Source organism: Panthera leo, chromosome F3, assembly GCF_018350215.1.
Source record: "Panthera leo isolate Ple1 chromosome F3, P.leo_Ple1_pat1.1, whole genome shotgun sequence".
Taxonomy (NCBI): domain Eukaryota; kingdom Metazoa; phylum Chordata; class Mammalia; order Carnivora; family Felidae; genus Panthera; species Panthera leo.
This window is the reverse complement of record NC_056696.1, coordinates 16,166,667-16,187,969: the sequence shown is the minus strand read 5'-3', so window position 1 is coordinate 16,187,969 and position 21,303 is coordinate 16,166,667. Positions and strand designations below refer to the sequence as shown.

The 21,303-nt window shown below is 36.5% G+C and overlaps 1 protein-coding gene across 2 annotated transcripts in view; it reads left to right on the top strand.

Moving 5' to 3' along the window:
* ANKRD45 (ankyrin repeat domain 45) overlaps positions 1-21,303 on the top strand; it is a 49,672-nt gene that overhangs the window by 1,232 nt on the left and 27,137 nt on the right. For both annotated transcript variants that reach the window (XM_042925762.1, XM_042925761.1), the window contains exon 2: positions 6,905-7,277. In XM_042925762.1, coding sequence (XP_042781696.1) covers positions 6,920-7,277 — 358 coding nt within the window. In that variant the 5' untranslated portion in view covers positions 6,905-6,919. The remainder of the gene's footprint in view (positions 1-6,904; positions 7,278-21,303) is intronic.

Here is a 21,303-nt window from a genome sequence, read left to right as displayed (position 1 = left end):
AAATACACTTAAAAAAAAAATTAATGATCCCAAAGAGCTTTCTTTTATGTGGGTTATACACAGCCATACAGTAAGCATTAAAAATATAGTAAGAATTAGAAATTAAAACGGAGAATTAAGAACATGTTTATTAAATCCTTTTAACAATAAAAAACATAAACCCATTATATGTTAGACGTAAATTACATATTTCTCATGGAAAATAAATATTTTCTAAAACAAAAATTTTAGTAAGGAAGTTGAGTTAAATAGAATATAGATACAAAGAAGAAAGGAAAAGCTATATTATTATGATCATGCCATTAGTACCTACATTCACAATAAAAATGCTGTAAAATAGTCTAAAAATTCAATGTTATAAGAAGAAAAAAAATCATAAAAAATAGAACTCTTTGCTCTGTCTTCAAAATCAGTACGATGGACATAATCATCAGTAGACCATCAAACGTATCACAGGAGAGTTTACTTTTATTCTCCTGATTAGATGTTGTCTTTCAAAAGGTAGGCTTAAGGATAAATGCCCTGGAAGACTTCACTTTGTCCTTTTATTTCAGAAAGGCTGACTGCAGTTTAGTCTAGATTTATACTAGAATAGTCTTGAGGCTTTGACTATAAACCAGAATGGCTTAAGTCCTAGGTATGTCCAATCCACTGGTTCTCAAAGTATGGTCTGAGGATTCCCTGGGGATCCTTAAGACATTTTTCAGGGAGTTTGCCAGTAAAGCTATCTTCATATGAACTCTTACACATTATTTGCCTTTGTACTCTTGTTCTCTCACATGTTACAGTGGTTTTCTGGAGGCTACATCACCTGTGATATCACAACATCACATGTCATGGCAGTGAATGCGGGAGCAGATATGTGGACCCGTGGCTTTTCTATTAAGCCAGACATTAAAGAGATTTGCAAAAATATAAAATAATGCCACTCTTCTCATCAACTTTTCCTTGTAAAATATAGTTATTTTCCATCAGCTATGTTTTGTATGTTAACGTGTAATTGTTTTAAGATGAACTAATAAACATTTTAAAGATTTAAGTTTCAATTTCTAATATGCTAAATACTTTTTTCTAATATGGTAAATATTGGTAGATATAACCCACATAAAAATTTGGGGAGTTCTTCAGTTTTAAGAGTGTAAAGAGCGTTGATATCAAGGAATTTGAGAACTGTTGCCATAATCATGTTAATTGTGGGCTGATTTGGAAATAAGCTCCGTTCAAGGGTTTATCAAGGGGAGCTTTGAGTATTCTGGCCTGAATCATATTTCTAGATTTGATTTAGTTTATTTACAAATCTCTGAATTAACTTGGGACCAGACTGATCTCTAGATGCAGAATAATCTGTCTGTAATTGAGTGTTTGTTGGTGGTAGAGGAGAAAACCATTTCCTCACACCCTACATAGGACAAATGTGTATTAATGAAAAAGAAGAAATAATAGCATTACCATCTTTGTTTTTGCTTCGTGAATACTTTTGCTGGAGGAATGATGATATAATGATGACGATGTTTTGCTGAGTGCTTACCATGTGCTTGGCATATGCATCTAATTCCCAGAATAATCATATAAACCAGGTCTAGTGTTATTCCTACAAGAGGTTAGGTAAATCACCCAGTGTTATGCAGCTAATAAATTGCAGGACGGGATTGTGAACTCAAGTCTTTCTGACTCCAAAACCCATGGTTCTTGGCTGTGAAGGAAAGCAATGGGAATTGCAAGCTTGATGTTAAGAGTTATTGCACACACACGTCGAGAATTGTGGTAAGTCTAAAAGTGATACAAGGGGCGCCTGGGTGGCTCAGTCGGTTAAGTGTCTGACTTTGGCTCAGGTCATGATCTCATGGTTCGTGGGTTCGAGTCCTGTGTTGGGCTCTGTGCTGACAGCTCAGAGCCTGGAGCCCGCCTCAGATTCTGTGCCTCCCTCTCTCTCTGCCCCTCCTCCACTTGTTCTCTCTCTCTCTCTCTCTCTCTCTCTCTCTCTCTCTCAAGAATAAATGAATATTTAAAAAAAAATAAAAATGAATAAAAAAATTAAAAAATGACACAAGAGAAATGTAAGGATTGATTCTTGTACCCACCCAGTTTACAACCTAATTAAGTAGATGTCTTCTATACTTGAAACAAATAGAAAATAATATAATACCATATTTGGTAAGTTGTAGGGTACAGACTATATATAATGGCCTTTAAAGATCAGAGGAGGCAGAGACCCATGTGCATTCTAGAGAGGAGTCAAAGAAAGTTTTAGGAAGAAAGTAGGTTCATAGCTTGGCCTAAATAGGATTTGGCTAGTAGGAATGGAGGAGAAAAAAAAAAAAGTATTCTAGGCCTAGTAACAGGAATACATATGAGCTATAAATAGGATTTTCTCAGTATCTTCAAGGTCTCATAGGGCCCCTACTAGGCCAGTGAGGAAAGGCATTCTAAACACATTTTGCCTCTGTTCTCTAAGGTTTGAATACGGGTATCTATAGCAGATATGTTCCAGAAGATCACAGTGTTATTAATAGGATGACAAAACAACTAATTGTGTAAGAGGAATTGATTCCTTTGAGAGTAAAAGAAGACGCAATTGAAAATTACAGCAGGGGAACAGATGTAACTGGAACTGCTCTAGGTGCATTGAAGCATATGTCACCCAAGCTATTAACCACAAACACATGGTGTCTAACTTCTGTTAAATTCTCTCTTGTTGATTTCCTGTTATAGTTCCGCAGAGGTTATTCAAAACTAATGTTTTTTCACAGTGTGGTTTGTGCCCCATTAGTGGGTCATGAAATCAATTTGGTGGGTGACACCCAGCCTTAAAAAATATAATGGAAATAAAAACATCAGTATATTACATGTAGTAAGGATAAATAGTATTTTGGTTAATAACATACATGCAAGTATACCCCATAATGCAATGTTCCCAGGACAAAGTATCCATTACTACTGAACAATAAGTTATTTGGTTACCCTATTAATAGAAATTATATATATATTTACATATGGAAAATTGAAACGAGATATAAACATATATATATATATATATATATATATATATATATATATATATATAAAATACAAATAAAAATTATATGTACTAGGAAAACGCCTGAGTGGCTCAGGTTAAGCATCTGACTTCGGCTCAGGTCATGATCTCCCAGTTTGTGAGTTTGAGCCCCAAGTCGGGCTCTGTGCTGACAGCTCAGAGCCTGGAGCCTGCTTTGGATTCTGTGTCTTCCTCTCTCTCTACCCCTCTCCTGCTCTCTCTCTCTTCTCTCTCTCTCAAAAATAAACAAACATTAAAACAATTTTTAAAAAAAATTATATATGCTATATACAATATAACATATTAAATAATATATATGTATTTGGACAGGACACCTACCTCCTGGTCTAAGTTAGCTGTGCAAGCTAATGGCTGTGTGCATGCTTGCAATCCAGTGAGAAGGAATTACACTTTCCTAGAAGTTTCATACTATATCACTACTTACATCTTATGTGTACTTTTTGGACATATGGCCACACCATGTTGCAAGGGAGACTGGGAAATAGTTGTATTCCAATATAAATATTGTTTTTTTTTAATGTGTGATTAAAAGAATAAAGAACAGGGCTCTATTCCTAAAGAAGGGGAGATCAGATTTGGGAGAAGACAGCTGTGTCCGAGTAATGTATCAGGGGCCCATATGATAACGAGGAGCCTAGAAATGAGCAGGAACCAAGGCAGCTCTGGAGGGGCAGACTGCAAGAACCAAAGCAGGTACCCAGGAGGAAGTTTGATCAGTACACTCTTGTTGTCACTGTGTCGAATGACTGGCCTCATGTTCATATGTCCCATGTTCATATGTCCCAGAATCAAGATCCTGGTCACTTACATGTGAAAGCTAAAAAAACTGAACTCACAGAGAATAGATGGGTGGTTGCCAAAGGTGGAGTTAGGGGTCGGTGAAATGGGTAAAGGGGGTCAAAAGGTAAAAACTTATAAGATGCGTATGTTCTGGGAATGTTCTGTACAGCACAGTGACTATAGCTAACAATACTGTATTGAATTCAATACAATACTGCATTGTATTTGAAAGTTTCTAAGAGATTAAATCTTAAAAGTTTGCATCACGAGAAAAAAGTTGTGTAATTCGGTCAGGTGATAGATGTTAACTTATTTTATAATCATTTTGTATTCATTTTATGATATATACACAGATCAGATTATTATGTTGTATACCTTAAACTAATACAATGTTATATGTCAGTAAAAAAATGCAGCGATCAAAAAAACAACACTAAAAGAAGTGTCACGATCCTGGGACTGAGCAGCTGATTGGTCGAGCCTAATTTGTGTTCTTGCCTCCAAGCTTGTGCTGCGATGGAGAGGAGGAGGGTCTTGTATCTGGCCTTCATGGTGGGATGTTAGCCTTATCTTCCACTAGAATCCTCTCAATTGGGGTTATCTAAGAATATATATGTGTGTGTGTGTGTGTGTGTGTGTGTGTGTGTGTGTGTGTGTGTGTGTGTGTTGGGGGTGGAGAGTTAGCTGATGAACCATTTCCACCTTTAAATTTCTTGTTATGTGAGAGAATAATCTTTTACTTTTAGAAGTTGATCTTACTATCTTTCTGTTATTTGTAATCAAAGAATTCCTAACTTCAACAGCCTACAAGTATATACATTTAGTGAAGGTAGAGATTAGTGTAGGGCTATGTGAGATAGAGATGTTATTCTGCCTCAGTAGATTTCCCTTCCTTCTGACTTCTGAATGACCAAATCTTTCCCATTCTCTATGGCCCAGGTTAAATGCCATATTCTTTACTAAATATATGAAGCCATTTATCCCATTTCCTGTGTCTTCCCCCTATCCTCCCACCATAAACATGATCCTGAATCTTGTGTTGAATTTTGCTTTTCTTCTTTTTAAAAAAAAATTTTTTTAATGTTTATTTCTGAAAGGGAGAGAGAGAGAGAGACAGAGTGCGAGTGGGGGAGGGGCAGAGAGAGAGGGAGACACAGAATTTGAAGCAGGCTCCAGGCTCTGAGCTGTCAGCACAGAGCCTGACGCAGGGCTTGAACCCACGAACTGCAAGATCATGACCTGAGCTGAAGTCGGACACTCGATTGACTGAGCCACCCAGGTGCCCCTTGCTTTTCTTCTTTTTTAAAAACTAGTGTTACTGAGTCTATTCACATTCCTAAAAAGTCCACTTTAATTTTAATTGCTTTGAACTTTACAAAAATAGATCTTGATACATATAGTCTTTTGGATTTACTTTTTCCTACTAATATTGTATTGCTAAGATTCACTCATATCGTTGTGTGCTTCAACTATTTATTTTTGTGTGACAAATTACCCCCAGACTTGGTAGCTTAAAACAGCACACGTTCTTTATCTCCCAGTTTCTCTGACTCATGAATCAGGGCACAACTTAGCTAAATCTTTTACTTTGGTGTCTCTCATGAGGCTACAGTCAAGGTGTTGCATGGGACCACAGTTATCTCAAAGTTCACCTGGGGCAGATCCACTTCCAAACTCTATCAATGATTGTTGTCAGAGTTAAGTTCCTCATGGGCTAATGGATTCAGGACTTCCATTCCTTACTGGCTGTTGGCCAGAGGTTGCCCTCTGTTCCTTGAAAAGTGGCCCTGTCCATCATACTATGTGAGAAGAGCCAGGGAGAGAATACCAACAAGACCTAAGTCACAGTCTGTTATAACTAAATTATGGAAATAACATCCCATCACTGTTGCTGTATTCTCATTAGAAGAGAGTTGCTATATCCAGCCTGCATTCAAAGGGAGGGAATTACACAAGGGTATGAATACCAGGAGGCAGGGTGAGGGTCATTGGGAGCCGTGTTATAAGCTGACCACATGGTATCACCCTAATTTATTCATTTAACTACTATATATTATTTCGTGTGAATATGCCACAGTTTATGCTCCTGTTCGTGGGCTTTGTTTTTTTTCCTGCCTGGGATTTTTGTTGTTTTGAACAGTGATGCTACAAGCATTCTTTTTTTTTTTTTTAATATTTTAAAAAAATGTTTATTTATTTATTTGGAGAGAGAGGGGGAGAGAGAGAGCGCTAGCAGGGGAGGGGCAGAGAGAGAGGGAGAGAGAATCCTAAGCAGGCTTCATACTGTTAGCATGGAGCCGGACTTGGGGCTCAGTCTCCTGAACTGCGAGATCATGACCTGAGCCAAAATCAGGAGTATGATGCCTAACCAACTGAGCCACCCAGGTGCCCCTACAAACATTCTTATACATATGAAGGGGACTTATACATATGAAGGCTACTGTTCTCTGAATCATTACCAATTTAATATGTGTTCTGCCAGAGGGAACACTAAGAATTCTGTGATTAATTGTACCTGGAATTAATCTCATCCCTTCTGAACTACCATAGCATACTTCATGTCTTATGATACTTAACACTTGTTACCTTTTATCACACTTATTTTGTGCATGTGATATTTTCTCCTTTGACATAGTCACTGAGGCCAGGAAATAAATTTGATTCTTCTTTGTAATTTACTTAGTGCCTACATAGCACGTAGTATATTAGTAAGCTTTCAGTAAGCATTACTGAGTGAATAATTCTGTCAGTGTCAGTACCTAACGTTTAAAGTTTTAATCTGGCTCCAATAATCCCACTATATTTCTCACTTTTCCCCAACATGGACCCTTGTTTAGGCAGGTGAGTCTCTTTAACATTCTTTTCAATTTCTCTTTCAATCTTTTCCTAATGAATCTAGCCCACATTGATCTGTTTCTTCTTCTGTTCCTGTTGAATTTACTGTTATAATTATTTTCAGCCAGTTAAGTATTTTCATCCTATCTATATTATCAGCTGACTAATGGAATAAACAAATACTGATTTGTCTGAGAGATTTCTATTACTTTTTTTTTTTTTTGGCCTCAGGTAATTTTGGAGTTAATGGAGCCAGACGGACCTCCAGAGTCAGAGAGTTCAGAAAGATCAATATTTTCCTCACAGCAAGAAGAAGAAGATGATGAAGAAGAAGAAGGTGATGATGAAAGAGAATCGAAAGAACCAGAAGAAACAGGCACCCTTAATCCTGTCTTACAACCTGCCCTCACAGGGGATGTAGAAGGTTTGCAGAAGATTTTTGAGGATCCTGAGAACCCTCATCATGAACAGGCCATGCAGCTACTCTTGGAAGAAGACATCATTGGGAGAAATTTGTTGTATGCAGCTTGCATGGCTGGGCAAAGTGATGTGATTAGAGCTTTGGCAAAATATGGTGTGAATCTGAACGAAAAAACCACCAGAGGTATTTTGTCTTTTTTCTCTCATCAGTATTACTTATGACTACCTAAAGATGCTATGTACTATATTTAAAGTTGGATGAATTTGCTATGCCTGCTTATATTTTACATATATTATATACATATGCATATATATGAAAATGTGGGTATCTGTGTACATGACGATATAGCTCAGTAGATAAGTATGTAGACTTCACTCGTGATTAGCAGTGTGACTTGGGCAAGTTACCTAATGTTTTGGTGCTTCTGTTTCTTCATCTGCAAAATGGGGATAATGATTGTATTTTCCTTGTAGGATGCTGTGTGGATTAAAAAAGACAGTAAATATAAATATCTTATCACTGTAATTGGCACATGCTAAGTTGATATATAATAAGTGCTTAATAATAATATTATCACTCCTTTGAAGATTTTTTAGTTTTGTAGTCATGATCTAATTATCTCTTTTTATTCAGTCACCTTTTTTTTTTTCAGGTTGCAAATATGGTCATTGAAGAAAATTAAAAATAACAATGACTTCCAGAAAATACGGAATATACATTTAAAAACATTTTAAAATATTTTTTAATGTTTATTTATTTTGAGAGAGAGAGAAACAGAGAGAGACAGAGTATCAACAGGAGAGGGGCAGAGAGAGGGAGTCACAGAATCTGAAGCAGGCTCCAGGCTCTGAACTGTCAGCACAGAGCCTGATGAGGGGCTCAAATTCATGAACTGCAAGGTCATGACCTGAGCTGAAGTCGGATGCTTAACCAACTGAGCCACCCAGGTGCCCCCGCCAAGAATTTTTCTTAAGTATTTATTTATTTTTGAGAGAGAGACAGAGAGTGAGAGGAGGAGGGACAGAGAGAGAGGGAGACACAGAATCCGAAGCAGGCTCCAGGCTTTGAGCTGTCAGCCCAGAGCCTGAGGCGGGGCTTGAACTCACAAACCTTGAGATCATGACCTGAGCCAAAGTCGGATGCTTAACTGACTGAGCCACCCAGGCGCCCCAGGAATATGTATTTTCTTAATGCTCCCATGGAACATTTTAAAAAATTGATCACAATTAAGTCCATAAAGGAAGTCTCAACAAATATCAAAGAATCTAGAGCATGTGTGTTTGTTCTCTAAACATAATTAAATAAGATTAGAAAGTAGTAATGAAAAGAGAACTGAAAATCCCCTATAATTTGGAAAACAGAAGCACTCTTTAAATTATATGTTGGTCGTAGAAGTTACACTAGAAATTATGAAATATTTAGGTGACAAGAGGATCAGTCCATGTCAGAGCCTGTGGAATAAAACTAAAATTTAAATTCTAGCTTAATACATATAATAGAATATAAGAAACATTGAAAATCATAAGCAAGGCATTTAACTCAAGGAGTTAGAAAAAAAGAACAACTTTCTTCCAAAGAAAGTAGAAGAAGAGTAGGAAAAAAGTAGAAGTAATGATATTGAAAATAAAGAAACAATAGAGAGGATCAACAAAACCAAAATCTGCTTGGGAATGCAAACTGGTGCAGCCACTCTGGAAAACAGTATGGAGGTTCCTCAAAAAATTAAAAATAGAACTACCCTATGACCCACCAATTGCACTACTAGGTATTTATCCAAGGGATACAGGTGTGCTGGTTCAAAGGGACACATGTACCCCAATGTTTATAGCAGTACTATCAGCAATAGCTAAAGTATGGAAAGAGCCCAAATGTCCACTGACTGATCAATGGATAAAGAAGATTGTATATATGTATATATACAATGGAGTATTACTTGGCAATCAAAAAGAATGAAATCTTGCCATTTGCAACTACATGGATGGAACTAGAGAGTATTATGCTAAGTGAAATTACTCAGAGAAAGACAAATATCATATGACTTCACTCATATGAGGACTTTAAGACACAAAACAGATGAACATAAGGGAAGGGAAGCAAAAATAATATGAAAACAAGGAGGGGGACAAAACATAAGAAGAGACTCTTAAATATAGAGAACAAACAGAGGGTTGTTGGAAGGGTTGTGGGAGGGGGGATGGGCTAAATGGGCAAGGGGCTTAAGGAATCTACTCCTGAAATCATTATTGCACCATGTGCTAACTAACTTGGATGTAAATTATAAAAAATAAATAAACTGTAGAAAGTAAACAACAGCAACAACAAAAATCCCAAATCTGCTTTCAACAGAGTTGAAAAACCTTTGATAATATTGGGTGATTTTTGATATTTGATAATATCAGAGAGATCGAGAGCATAAATAATATTTGGAATTTTTAAAAATAGAGCATTCACTTGGGGCGCCTGGGTGGCGCAGTCGGTTAAGCGTCCGACTTCAGCCAGGTCACGATCTCGCGAGGTCCGTGAGTTCGAGCCCCGCGTCAGGCTATGGGCTGATGGCTCGGAGCCTGGAGCCTGTTTCCGATTCTGTGTCTCCCTCTCTCTCTGCCCCTCCCCCGTTCATGCTCTGTCTCTCTCTGTCCCAAAAATAAATAAAAAAAAAAAAAAAAAAAAAAAAAAAAAAAAAAAAAAAAATAGAGCATTCACAAAGGAAAAGCTAAGACTTCAAAAATCATTAGAAAATATTATAAATAACTATAACAATACATTTGGAAACTTGGATGAAATAGACAATTTTCTTACAAAGTGTAAATTACCAAAATTAATTCAAGAAAAAAAATAGAAATCTTGACTAGATCAATGGTTATTTTGAAAAAAAAATGAGTAAGTAATAAAAATAGGCCTCCTTTCTCCACCCCCACCTTACTCTAGGCTCAGATATTTTAAAAGGTAAGGTTTATTGCACTTTTAGGGAATAGGTAATCTCTAGCTTATACAATGTTCAGAGAATATAAAGAGTTGGAAAACTGCTTAATTTATTTTATGAGAGATAGAACTTTTATAGCAAAACTAGTTAAGGAGAGTAGTAGAAAGAATAACTATAGGCCAATTTCATTTAATAACAAAGATTCAAACATCGTAAAATATTAACAAATTGAATCTAAGATTGTGTATTACAAAATGTATTGTACTAGGTTGGATTTATCCCATTAATGCAAGGTTGATTTTAACATTAGACAAAATATTAGTGTAATTCACTACATTAAAAGACTAAATGAACAAAATTGCATGATCATTTCAATAGATGTAGAAGAGTCTTTTTGAAAACAATGTTGCATTCATTCATCATGAAAGCTCTTAGGGAAATAGAAGAAACCTTCCTTAAAGCTCTCTATCAAAAACCTGAAGCAAGGTTACCTGATACTGAATCTTTAGAAACATTCATTAAATCAGAAACAAGACTATGATATTCACTATCATGGCTTTTATTTGTCATTATAGTGGCAGTCCTAGCTAGTACAGTAAGACAAGAAAAATAAATAAGAGACCTAACACTGTACTGTACTGGAGCTGGCTTTAACCTGCTCTTGCAAGCTGATTGTTAAAATTTCAGGGGGTTTGTAATTCGTTGACATCGCATTGGTAGCTTGAAGTTGGCCATGTTAGTATATATATATCATGGAAATTGCTAATGGTACAAATCAAGGATTTCTTCCCAGAGAACTAGTTGGTAAATATTTACCAGTAAACTACTGAATATAAGGATCTGAGTGGAAGAAATGAAACTCCCTCCAAGGGAGTGTACTATTAGTACTAATAGAATTCAATTTAGCAAGAATATGAACATAAGACCAATATCCCAGATCAGTAGCTTTCTATAAACCATCAATGATCAGATACTATAATAAAAATACAAATCTTATTCACAGCAAAACTGTACAGAGATTAGGAATAAATCTGATAAAAGAATTGTAAGACATTTATGGCAAAAACTTTAAACTTTATTGAATTACATCAAAGAATACCCAGATTAAATATATGTTTTAGACAGTGAGATTAAATATCATAAAGAGGCAATTTCTTCCAAATTAACTTATCAATCTAATTAATATCACATTAAGGTTTTTAAAAAATACAAACTGAGAAGCTGACCCTAAATTTCAGTGGGGAAATGATGAGCTATTTAATATGTGGAGAACAGTGGTTATTCATCTGGAAAAAAATTAAATTAGATCCTACGTTGTACTGTGCACAAAAATCAATTACAGTTTCATGCAAGATATGAACGTGAAAAGAGAAAACTTCAAACTTTGTGAAACATAGAGGAGGATTGTTATATTCTTGAGATATCACTCAGTATCTTAAAATAAGACATGAAAACAAAGTTATTAAAGGAAAAATATATCATATATATAAACATACGTGTATATATATATATATGTTTTTAAAATGTTTGTTTGTTTATTTATTTATTTAAAGAGTTTATTTATTTATTTTGAGTGAGAGACAGAGCAGAGAAAGGGGCAGAGAGAGAGGATCCCAAGAGATAGGAACAAACAATTCACGGAAGAGAAATGTTCATGGCCAATAGGTATATAAAAATGTCCTCAAATTCACTATTAAAATGCAAATTTCAACAATGAGCTACCGCTACTGGTAGCTTGATAAAAATGTTAATATCTGACAGCATTGAGTACGGTGAAGGTAGGGGAAGTGGGAATTCTTTTACTCTGCTGGAAGGAGTGTAAATTGTATAACCACTTTGAAGAACATTCATATAAAGTTGCAAATAGATGTACCCTATGATCTAGAATCCCATTTCTAGATATATATCTTTGAGAAAATCTCACACATCTCACAAGGAAACATGTACGAAGGTGATTATTCAAGTACAGTAGTTTCCTCTTATCCCTGGGGCATACATTCTAAGACCCTGGTGGCTACTTAAAACTGCAGATAGTACCAAACCGTATATATACTATGTTTTTTTTCTATGATAAAGTTTAACTTATAAACTAGGCACAGTATGAGATTAATAATAACTAATAATAAAATAGAAAAATTATGCTATAATAAAAGTTATGTAAATGTGTCTCAAAATACCTTATTGTACTGCACTCACCCTTCTTGTGATGATATGAGATGATAAAATGCCTACGTGATGAGATGAAGTGAATGACGTAGGCATTGTGACATAGCAATAGGATGCTATTGACCTTCTGATGGTACATTGGAAGGAGGATCATCTGCTTCCAGACCGCTGTTGGCTGCAGGTGCCCACAACTGTGAAAAGTGAAATTGCGGATAAGGGGGGACCACAGATAGTTCCTGACTTAATGATGGCTTGTCTTACAATTTTTCGACTTTACGATGGTGTGAAACTGATACACATTCAGTACAAACCACACTTTGAATTTTGATCTTTCCTCAGTCTAGCAATAAGCAGTGTGATACTTTTGTGATCCTGGCAGCAACCTGCAGCTCCCAGTCAGCCATATGCTCATGAGGGAAATAACCAATACTTATAGCCATTCTCTGCCCATACAACCATTCTCTTCTTTCTTTTGTCCTTTCCTTCCTTCCCTTCCCTTTTTCTTTCTTTCTTTCACTTTCAAACGGTTTTATTTTATAAGGTAAAACTTAACACATGGTTTTATTTTATTTGTTATTTATTTATTTACTATACATCCAAGTTAGTTGGCGTATAATGCAATAATGATTTCAGGAGTAGAATCCAGTGACTCATCCCCTACATATAACACCCAGTGCTCATCCCAAGTGTCCTCTTTAATGCCTCTTGCCCATTTAGCCCCTCCCCTGACCCACAACTCCTCCAGTGACCTTGAGTTTGTTCTCTGTGTTTGAGTCTCTTATGTTTTGCCCCCTCCCTGTTTTTCTATTATTTTTGCTTCCCCTCCCTTATGTTCATCTGTTTTTTATCCTAAATTCCACCTATGAGTGAGGTCATATGATATTTTCTTTCTCTGACCAATTTCACTTAGCATAATACACTCTAGTTCCATCCATGTTGTTGCAAATGGCAAGATTTCATTCTTTTAGATTGCCAAGTAATACTCCATTGTGTGTGTCTGTGTGTGTATATATATATATATATACAATGATGGACATTTGGGCTCTTCCCATACTTTGGCTATTGTCGATTGTGCTGCTGTAAACATTGGGGTGCATGTGCCCCTTTGAAACAGCACATCCGCATCCTTTGGATAAATACCTAGTAGTGCAATTGCTGGGTCGTAGGGTATTTCTATTTTTAATTTTTGAGGAACTTCCATACTGTTTTCCAGAGTGGCTGTACCAGTTTGTGTTCCACCAGCAGTGCAAAAGGGTTCTTCGGCATCCGTACCAACATCTGCTGTTGCTTGAGTTACTAATTTTAGCCATTCTTTTTTTTTTTTTAATTTTTTTTTTAACGTTTATTTATTTTTGAGACAGAGAGAGACAGAGCATGAACGGGGGAGGGGCAGAGAGAGAGGGAGACACAGAATCGGAAGCAAGCTCCAGGCTCTGAGCCATCAGCCCAGAGCCCGACGCGGGGCTCGAACTCGCGGACCGCGAGATCGTGACCTGAGCTGAAGTCGGACGCTCAACCGACGGAGCCACCCAAGCGCCCCTAATTTTAGCCATTCTGACTGGTGTGAGGTGGTATCTCATTGTGGTTTTGATTTGTATTTCCCTATTGATGAGTGATATTGAGCATTTTTCCATGTGTCTGTTAGCCATCTGGATGTCTTTTTTTTTGGAAAAGCGTCTATTCATGTTTTTGCCCATTTCTTCACTGGATTATTTGTGTTTTGAGTATTGAGTTTGGTAAGTTCTTTATAGATTTTGGATACTAACCCTTTATCTGATATGTTATTTGCAAATATCTTCTCCCATTCCATTGGTTGCCTTTTAGTTTTGCTGATTTCATACATTGTTTTAAAACATGAACATTTACAAGTTATCAGACAGATTCATACAAAGCTGTTTACAGTGATAATGAGAGAGGAACATTTACCAATGTAAAATGTCACAGAATCAAATCACACTTGGATCTTCAGTGGTTCAGCTGCTTTACCCCACACAATAAAATATGGTCAGTGTTAAGATAAAATTCCTCTTTTGCATATTCTCTTCCTAATCAAGGGCTTCTTTATTACCATCATCCCACACAGTAGGAAAGCTGGCCACGGAGGCAGTTTCACAGTGGTTATCCTGGTCTTTGGCGATCATTATGTAGCCATCCATGCCCTAGTCTATACCCCAGCTGTTCTTGACAATCCAGGATTTATTGTTACCCGATTTTGCTCCTTCAAAACCATGGCCAACCACTGGAATATCATGTCCAGGTCATCTTTGCTGCAGTTTGGATCATAATAAATGCCTTGTTCATAGAACTGTGAAGTATCCAGGTTTGCATCTATACCAACAGAGATGGGCCCCACAGTTGCCTCTGTGATCATAAGTTTGTTCTCCCTCCTAAGGATGTCCCAGAAGCTACTTATGTTTTTTTTTTAAGTTTTTACTTAAATTCCAGTTAGTTTACATACAGTATAATATTAGTTTCATGTATAAAATATAGCAATTCAACAATTCCATACATCATACATCTCAGCAAGTGCACTCCTTAATCCCCATAACCCATTCCCCCCGCCACCTCCCCTCTGGTAACCATCAGTTTGTTCTCTATAGTTAAGAGTCTCTTTCTTGGTTTGCCTCCCTCTCTCTCTTTCTCTCCCCTTTGTTTGTTTTGTTTTTTAAATTTCACATATGAGTGAAATCATATGGTATTTATCTTTTTCTGACTTATTTCACTTAGTGTAATACTCCCTAACTCCATCCATGTCATTGCAAATGGCAAGATTTCATTCTTTTTGATGGCTGAGTAATATTCCATTGTATGTATATATGTATGTATGTATGTATGCATATGTACATACATACATGACAAATCTTTATCTATTCATCCATCAGTGAACACTTGGGCTGTTTCCATAGTTTGGCTATTGTAGATAATGCTACTATAAACATTGGGGTGCATGTATCACTTTGAATTGGTATTTTAGTCTTTTTTTTTTTTTTAATTTTTTTTTTTTCAACGTTTTTTATTTATTTTTGGGACAGAGAGAGACAGAGCGTGAACGGGGAAGGGGCAGAGAGAGAGGGAGACACAGAATCGGAAACAGGCTCCAGGCTCCGAGCCATCAGCCCAGAGCCTGATGCGGGGCTCGAACTCACGGACCGCGAGATCGTGACCTGGCTGAAGTCGGACGCTTAGCCGACTGCGCCACCCAGGCGCCCCTAGTCTTTTTTTGATAAATACCTACTAGTGCAATTGCTGGATCCTCAGTTAGTACTATTTTTAACTTTTTGAAGAACCTCCATACTGTTTTCCAAAGCGGCTGCACTAGTTTGCATTTCCACCAACGATGCAAGAGGTTTCCTCTTTCTCCACATCCTCACCAACACCTGTTGTTTCTTGAGTGGTTGATTTTAGCCATTCTGATGGGTGTGAGGTGATATCTCGTTGTAGTTTTGATTTTTGTTTCCCTGATGATGAGTGATGTGGAGCATCTTTTCAGGTATCAGTATGTCTTCTTTGGAAAAGTGTCTATCCATTTCTTTTTCCCATTTTTAAATTGGATTATTCATCTTTTGGATGTTGAGTTTTATAAGTTATTTATATATTTTGGATACTAACCCTTTATCAGATATGTCATTAGCAAATATCTTCCCCCATGCCATAAGTTGCCTTTTAGTTTTGTTGATTGTTTCCTTCCCTGTGCAGAAGCTTTTTATTTTGATGAAGTCCCAATAATTTATTTTTGCTTTTGTTTCCCTTGTCTCCAGAGACAAATCTAGAAAGAAGTTGCTACTGATAGCAAAGAGGTTACTGTGTGTATTCTCCTCTAAGATATTTATGGTTTCCTGTCTCACATTTAGGTCTTGTATCCATTTTGAATTTATTTTTGTGTATGGTTTAAGAAAGTGGCCCAGTTTCATTCTTTTGCATGTTGCTGTCCAGTTTTCCCAGCACCATTTCTTGAAGAGTCTGTCTTTTTTTCCATTGGATAATCTTTCCTACTTGGTTGAAGATTAATTGGCTACAGTTATGGGTTCATTTCTGGGCTTTCTATCTGTTCAATGGATCTATGTGTATATTTTTATGCCAGTACCATACTGGGTTTTTTTTGTTTTTTGTTTTTTGTTTTTCACAAGGTTGCTTTGGCTATTTGAGGTCTTTTGTGTTACATCTTCCTGACTTCTGGTCTTTTGGGAAATGCCTTGTTTTCTTATGAGGCCAAGGACAGATCTCTGTAGTTTGTTTATTGATTATGGAACCTCCTCTGGTTGTGGCCAGGCTTTGGTCACTAAACCCGACTGTACTCAAGCAGGCATAGCCAGAACAAATTATTGTTTAAAAATTTCTTTCCACATAAAATCAGCAAACATTTATTAAGGGTGGAGTAACAGCCAAGCCTTGTGCTCAGAGCTGAGGTTATAGAAATATGAATGAATTCAGACTTGGGCAAGTTCACAGTTTAGCAGAAAACAAATATGTAAATATATAAGTAATTACTATATGGTGAGATAAGGTATGAGATAGCTTAGAGGAGAGAGAAATCAACTTGACCTGGAAGTATTGGACACAGTCGGGAAAGGCTTCACAGAGGAGGCGATACTTATATTGAATCCTGAAGAATGACCAAGAGTTTACCAGACAAAGGAGAGTTGAGGGATAAAGCATGGCAGGCAGTGTAGTAATCATAGTATCAGATTTTAGTATTACAATCTTGTGCATATTCTAGAATATTTACCCACTATTTTAAGGTAACTGAAACACTGGTCTTTTTATAGGTATAATAGTATTATTTTGTATTTAAAAAATGAAATTTGAATCACGTATGGATTGAAAACAAATGATTTAATTGCTCAATGTATACAAAAAGCCAAACTGAAGTCTACAAATTTGGATGGCCCATATTGTGGCTTTGCAAAATTTCTGTTGTAAGAATAATCTGAGTCCCAAAACTTCCCAACTAAGTCACATATGAATCTCATCATTTTGAATTTGATCAGAAAACTGAAACGGAATCTCTTTTACATGAAGAAACTAAAAAAGACAAATATGAACCAGCAATATTTTCTCTGGGGAAAAATTACAGCTTACTCTTAATAAAAAGATTGCAGTGTTTGCAAAAGAGCAAAAAGCTATTCAGAGATCTCTCTCTTCAAATTAGAGGTGAGATAATTTGAAGTAAAATACTTGGTTTTAGTTTATAACCACTTCCAACTAATGTTGAGTGAGAAAAACTTCAATGGCTAAAAAAAAATTGTTCAAAAATATCTTGGTGATATTGTTGGACATTTAGAAAAATCACATAATGTTTCACTTGAAACTTTCATGATTAATTACATTTCTTTATAGTGTTTTTTATCCTTATTTTTTTTCAGTTTGATAATTTATATTGCTAATATAATGAAAATATACACTTAACATATCGATTTCATACTTATACTTTTCTTTGATATCTTGTGTTTATACATTTTCATATTTAAAATGTATTAAATAGTTTCACTAATTTAAAAGAGTGAATTCTGAATTCCATTTTATAAAACACCAGTATTAATACTAAGTAAGCATTAAAGTTATACTGGTATTATTTTATTTCATTACTGTAATTATTATTTCAGGTAGAGAAAAACCCCAGCATATTCAAAGTTGTAGAGGCATGAAACAACATAATTTGGGCAATTCAAAGATTCTGGTAGTGGTGGTGGTAGGCAGGCTGTGAGAAATATTCTAGATAGGTGAGTATTTTGCTTCATGGCCTATTTTTTGTTTTTGACTCATCATCCCCATTCTTGGACTTTGACCTTACCATATACCTTCATTAATTTATAGCAATGCTGGGGGCTCCTGGGTGACTCAGTGTCCGACTTCAGCTCAGGTCATGAATGATCTCATGGTTTGTGACAAAGCCCGCTTTCGATCTTCTGTCCCCCCCCCCCCCCCGCCCCTTCTCACTCACTTGCTCTCACTCTCTCTCAAAAATAAGTAAACATTAAAAAAAAACTTACAGCAACCCAGAGAAAAGTACTTATCTTCTTTTTTTGTTTTCTTATCTATAAATGAGAACAATGCTAGTGCCTACTTTATAGGATTGTAGTGAGTGGATAACAGTGCCTGTATGGAGGAAAAGATTCCTTTTCTTGTCTGATCTTTTGCCTTACTATGAACTACCTGCTCAGTTGACTCCCTTTCTATTTAGTAAGTAGTAGTATTCCACAAAGGGATTATTTTTCAATTAGAATTAACCCTAATCCGCACTTGTACGCCAATGTGTATAGCAGCACTTTCAACAATAGCCAAATCATGGAAAGAGCCTAAATGTCCATCAACTGATGAATGGATAAAGAAATTGTGGTTTATATACACAATGGAATACTACATGGCAATGAGAAAGAATGAAATATGGCCTTTTGTAGCAACGTGGATGGAACGGGAGACTGTTATGCTGAGTGAAATAAGTCATACAGAGAAAGACAGATACCATATGTTTTCACTCTTATGTGGATCCAGAGAAACTTAACAGAAGACCATGGGGGAGGGGAAGGGGAAGGAAAAAAAAAGTTACAGAGAGGGAAGGAGGCAAACCATGGGAGACTCTTAAAAACTGAGAATAAACTGAGGGTTGATGGGGGTGGGAGGGAGAGGAGGGTGGGTGATGGGTATTGAGGAGGGCATCTGTTGGGATGAGCACTTGGTGTTGTATGGAAACCAATTTGACAATAAATTTTGTATTAAAAAAAAAGAATTAACCCTAATCCTTCCCAGTTCCATTTATGGTACCTTTCTTGCTACTAGGATTTCTAACATGTGGCCTTCCTTATATCCCTCTCCTGGGATCCATTGCTCATTGACAACATTATGGAGGACGTTAAGAAAATCCCTTTCTCATATGGATGCTTTTGAAATAATCTGATTTAAATATTTTTCTTCTTCTGGGACAGCAATGGGCTTAATGTACTACAAGTATCTGTGTGTTTCTTTCTAGAAAAGAGGCCATCTTCAACAAGGGGAAAAACATGTAAAGGTGTTTTAAAAACATGTAAATTTTTTGTTAAAATCCTCTTTTGTTTAGAAATATATTTTCTTGTTTTTAAACTATGCATATTAAATAGGAAAAAAAATTAGATGTTACCAGTGGCCTGTAACATTAGCCTTGAGAAAAGCAGTATAAGGAGCCAGAACATCTCACTTGGAATGTCTTCTTGGTCATATTAGCAGCATCTTGTCTGTAGATAGTGTTTCCCTCCCCCAGCAAATCAGGGGCCCTGGACTTTTCAGCTCATTGAAGACTTCATGCAGAAAGCAAGAATAAGGGTGGTATCAGGGTATTTCTTGCCCCACGCCCCCCATTTTGTAGAGGATAAAGGCAAAATGAAATTCTTGGGCCAGTGTCTATCTCTTGGTTTTTGAAATTTCTCACTTGTTGTGATACTAAAAGAAAGGTTGGGCCAAAGAGGGGAGGTAATTCCAATTTTGGCTGATCCGGAGTAGTTCACTTCATCTTATTTTTGATTCCTTTATTAACCCTTCTGGTTATGATATCCTCAAGCCAAAGGTAGTTTACACCTTGATGTAAAGCAGAACTGGAATTGTGGGAATATGGCAAGTAGGGAGCCAAGGAGAGGTTTCTCGAAGAAAGTGGAGGAATCATTAGCCTCTCTTTCCCTGCTGTACTCAGTGACAAACATTTAGGTGTTGTTTTCTACTACTTATAAACCCTTTATTTGGCAACAGACCTGGGTTTGAATCTTGCTTTGGCTACTTACTATGAGTGTGGCCTTGGGCAATGTATAGCATCTCTAACCTTCACTTTCCTCTGTATCTTTTAATGGAGCTAACAACACTGACTTCAGAAGGTTAGTGAAGGTGTAAATGAAGTAGTGGTACATAAAGTGCCCAGTACTTAATAGATTCAATACATCTTTTCATTCTTTTGCTCAATTCTTTTTATAGTAGTAGTATATGCCTCTTTGGCCGGTTAAATGAGTCATAAATACATCCTGTGGGTAGGTTGAAACCATGAACTTGTGACTTGATTTTTTTAAGCCAGTGTGAAAACATTTTAATGATGCCTCCCCGTTTTTCATCCCCATAGTAGTTGCCTCAGTTAGTCTAAAAAACAACTTTCTAATTTGATGGGTCATATTTTCAGTTTTAATTCAGATGATTAATTTCCAAACCAAAGGCACACATAGTTGTCATAATTTGTATGATTGTATTAATAATGCTAGCATGCAATCCCTATCAAAATAACACCAGCATTCTTCACAGAGCTAGAACAAACAATCCTAAAATTCGTATGGAACCAGAAAAGACCCCAACTAGCCAAAGCAATCCTGACAAAGAAAACCAAAGCTGGAGACAATACAATGCCAGACTTCAAGCTGTATTACAAAGCTGTAATAATCAAGACAGTATGGTACTGGCACAAAAACAGACACATAGATCAATGGAATAGAATAAAGAACCCAGAAATGGACCCACAAATATATGGCAACTGACAAAGCAGGAAAGAATATCCAATGGAAAAAAGTCTCTTCAGCAAATGGCATTGGGAAAACTGGACAGCGACATGCAGAAGAATGAACTTGGACCACTTTCTTACACCAGACACAAAAATAAACTCAAAATGGATGAAAGACCTAAATGTAAGACAGGAAGCCATCAAAATCCTAGAGGAGAAAACAGGCAATAACCTCTTTGGCCTCAGCTGCAGCAATTTCTTGTTTGACACATCTCCAAAGGCAAGGGAATTAAAAGCAAAAATGAACTATTGGGACCTCATCAAGATAAAAAGCTTCTGCACTGCAAAGGAAACAGTCAGCAAAACTAAAAGGCACCCAACAGAATGGGAGAAGATAGTTGCAAATGACATATCAGATAAAGGGTTAGTATTCAAAATCTATAAAGAAGTTATCAAACTCAACACCCAAAAAACAAATAATCCAGTAAACAAATGGGCAAAAGACATGAATAGACACTTTTCCAAAGAAGACATCCAGATGGCTAACAGACACATGAAAAGAAGCTCCACATCACTCATCATCAGGGAAATACAAATCAAAACCACAATGAGATACCACCTCACACCAGTCAGAATGGCTAAAATTAACAACTCAGGCAACAATAGATGTTGGT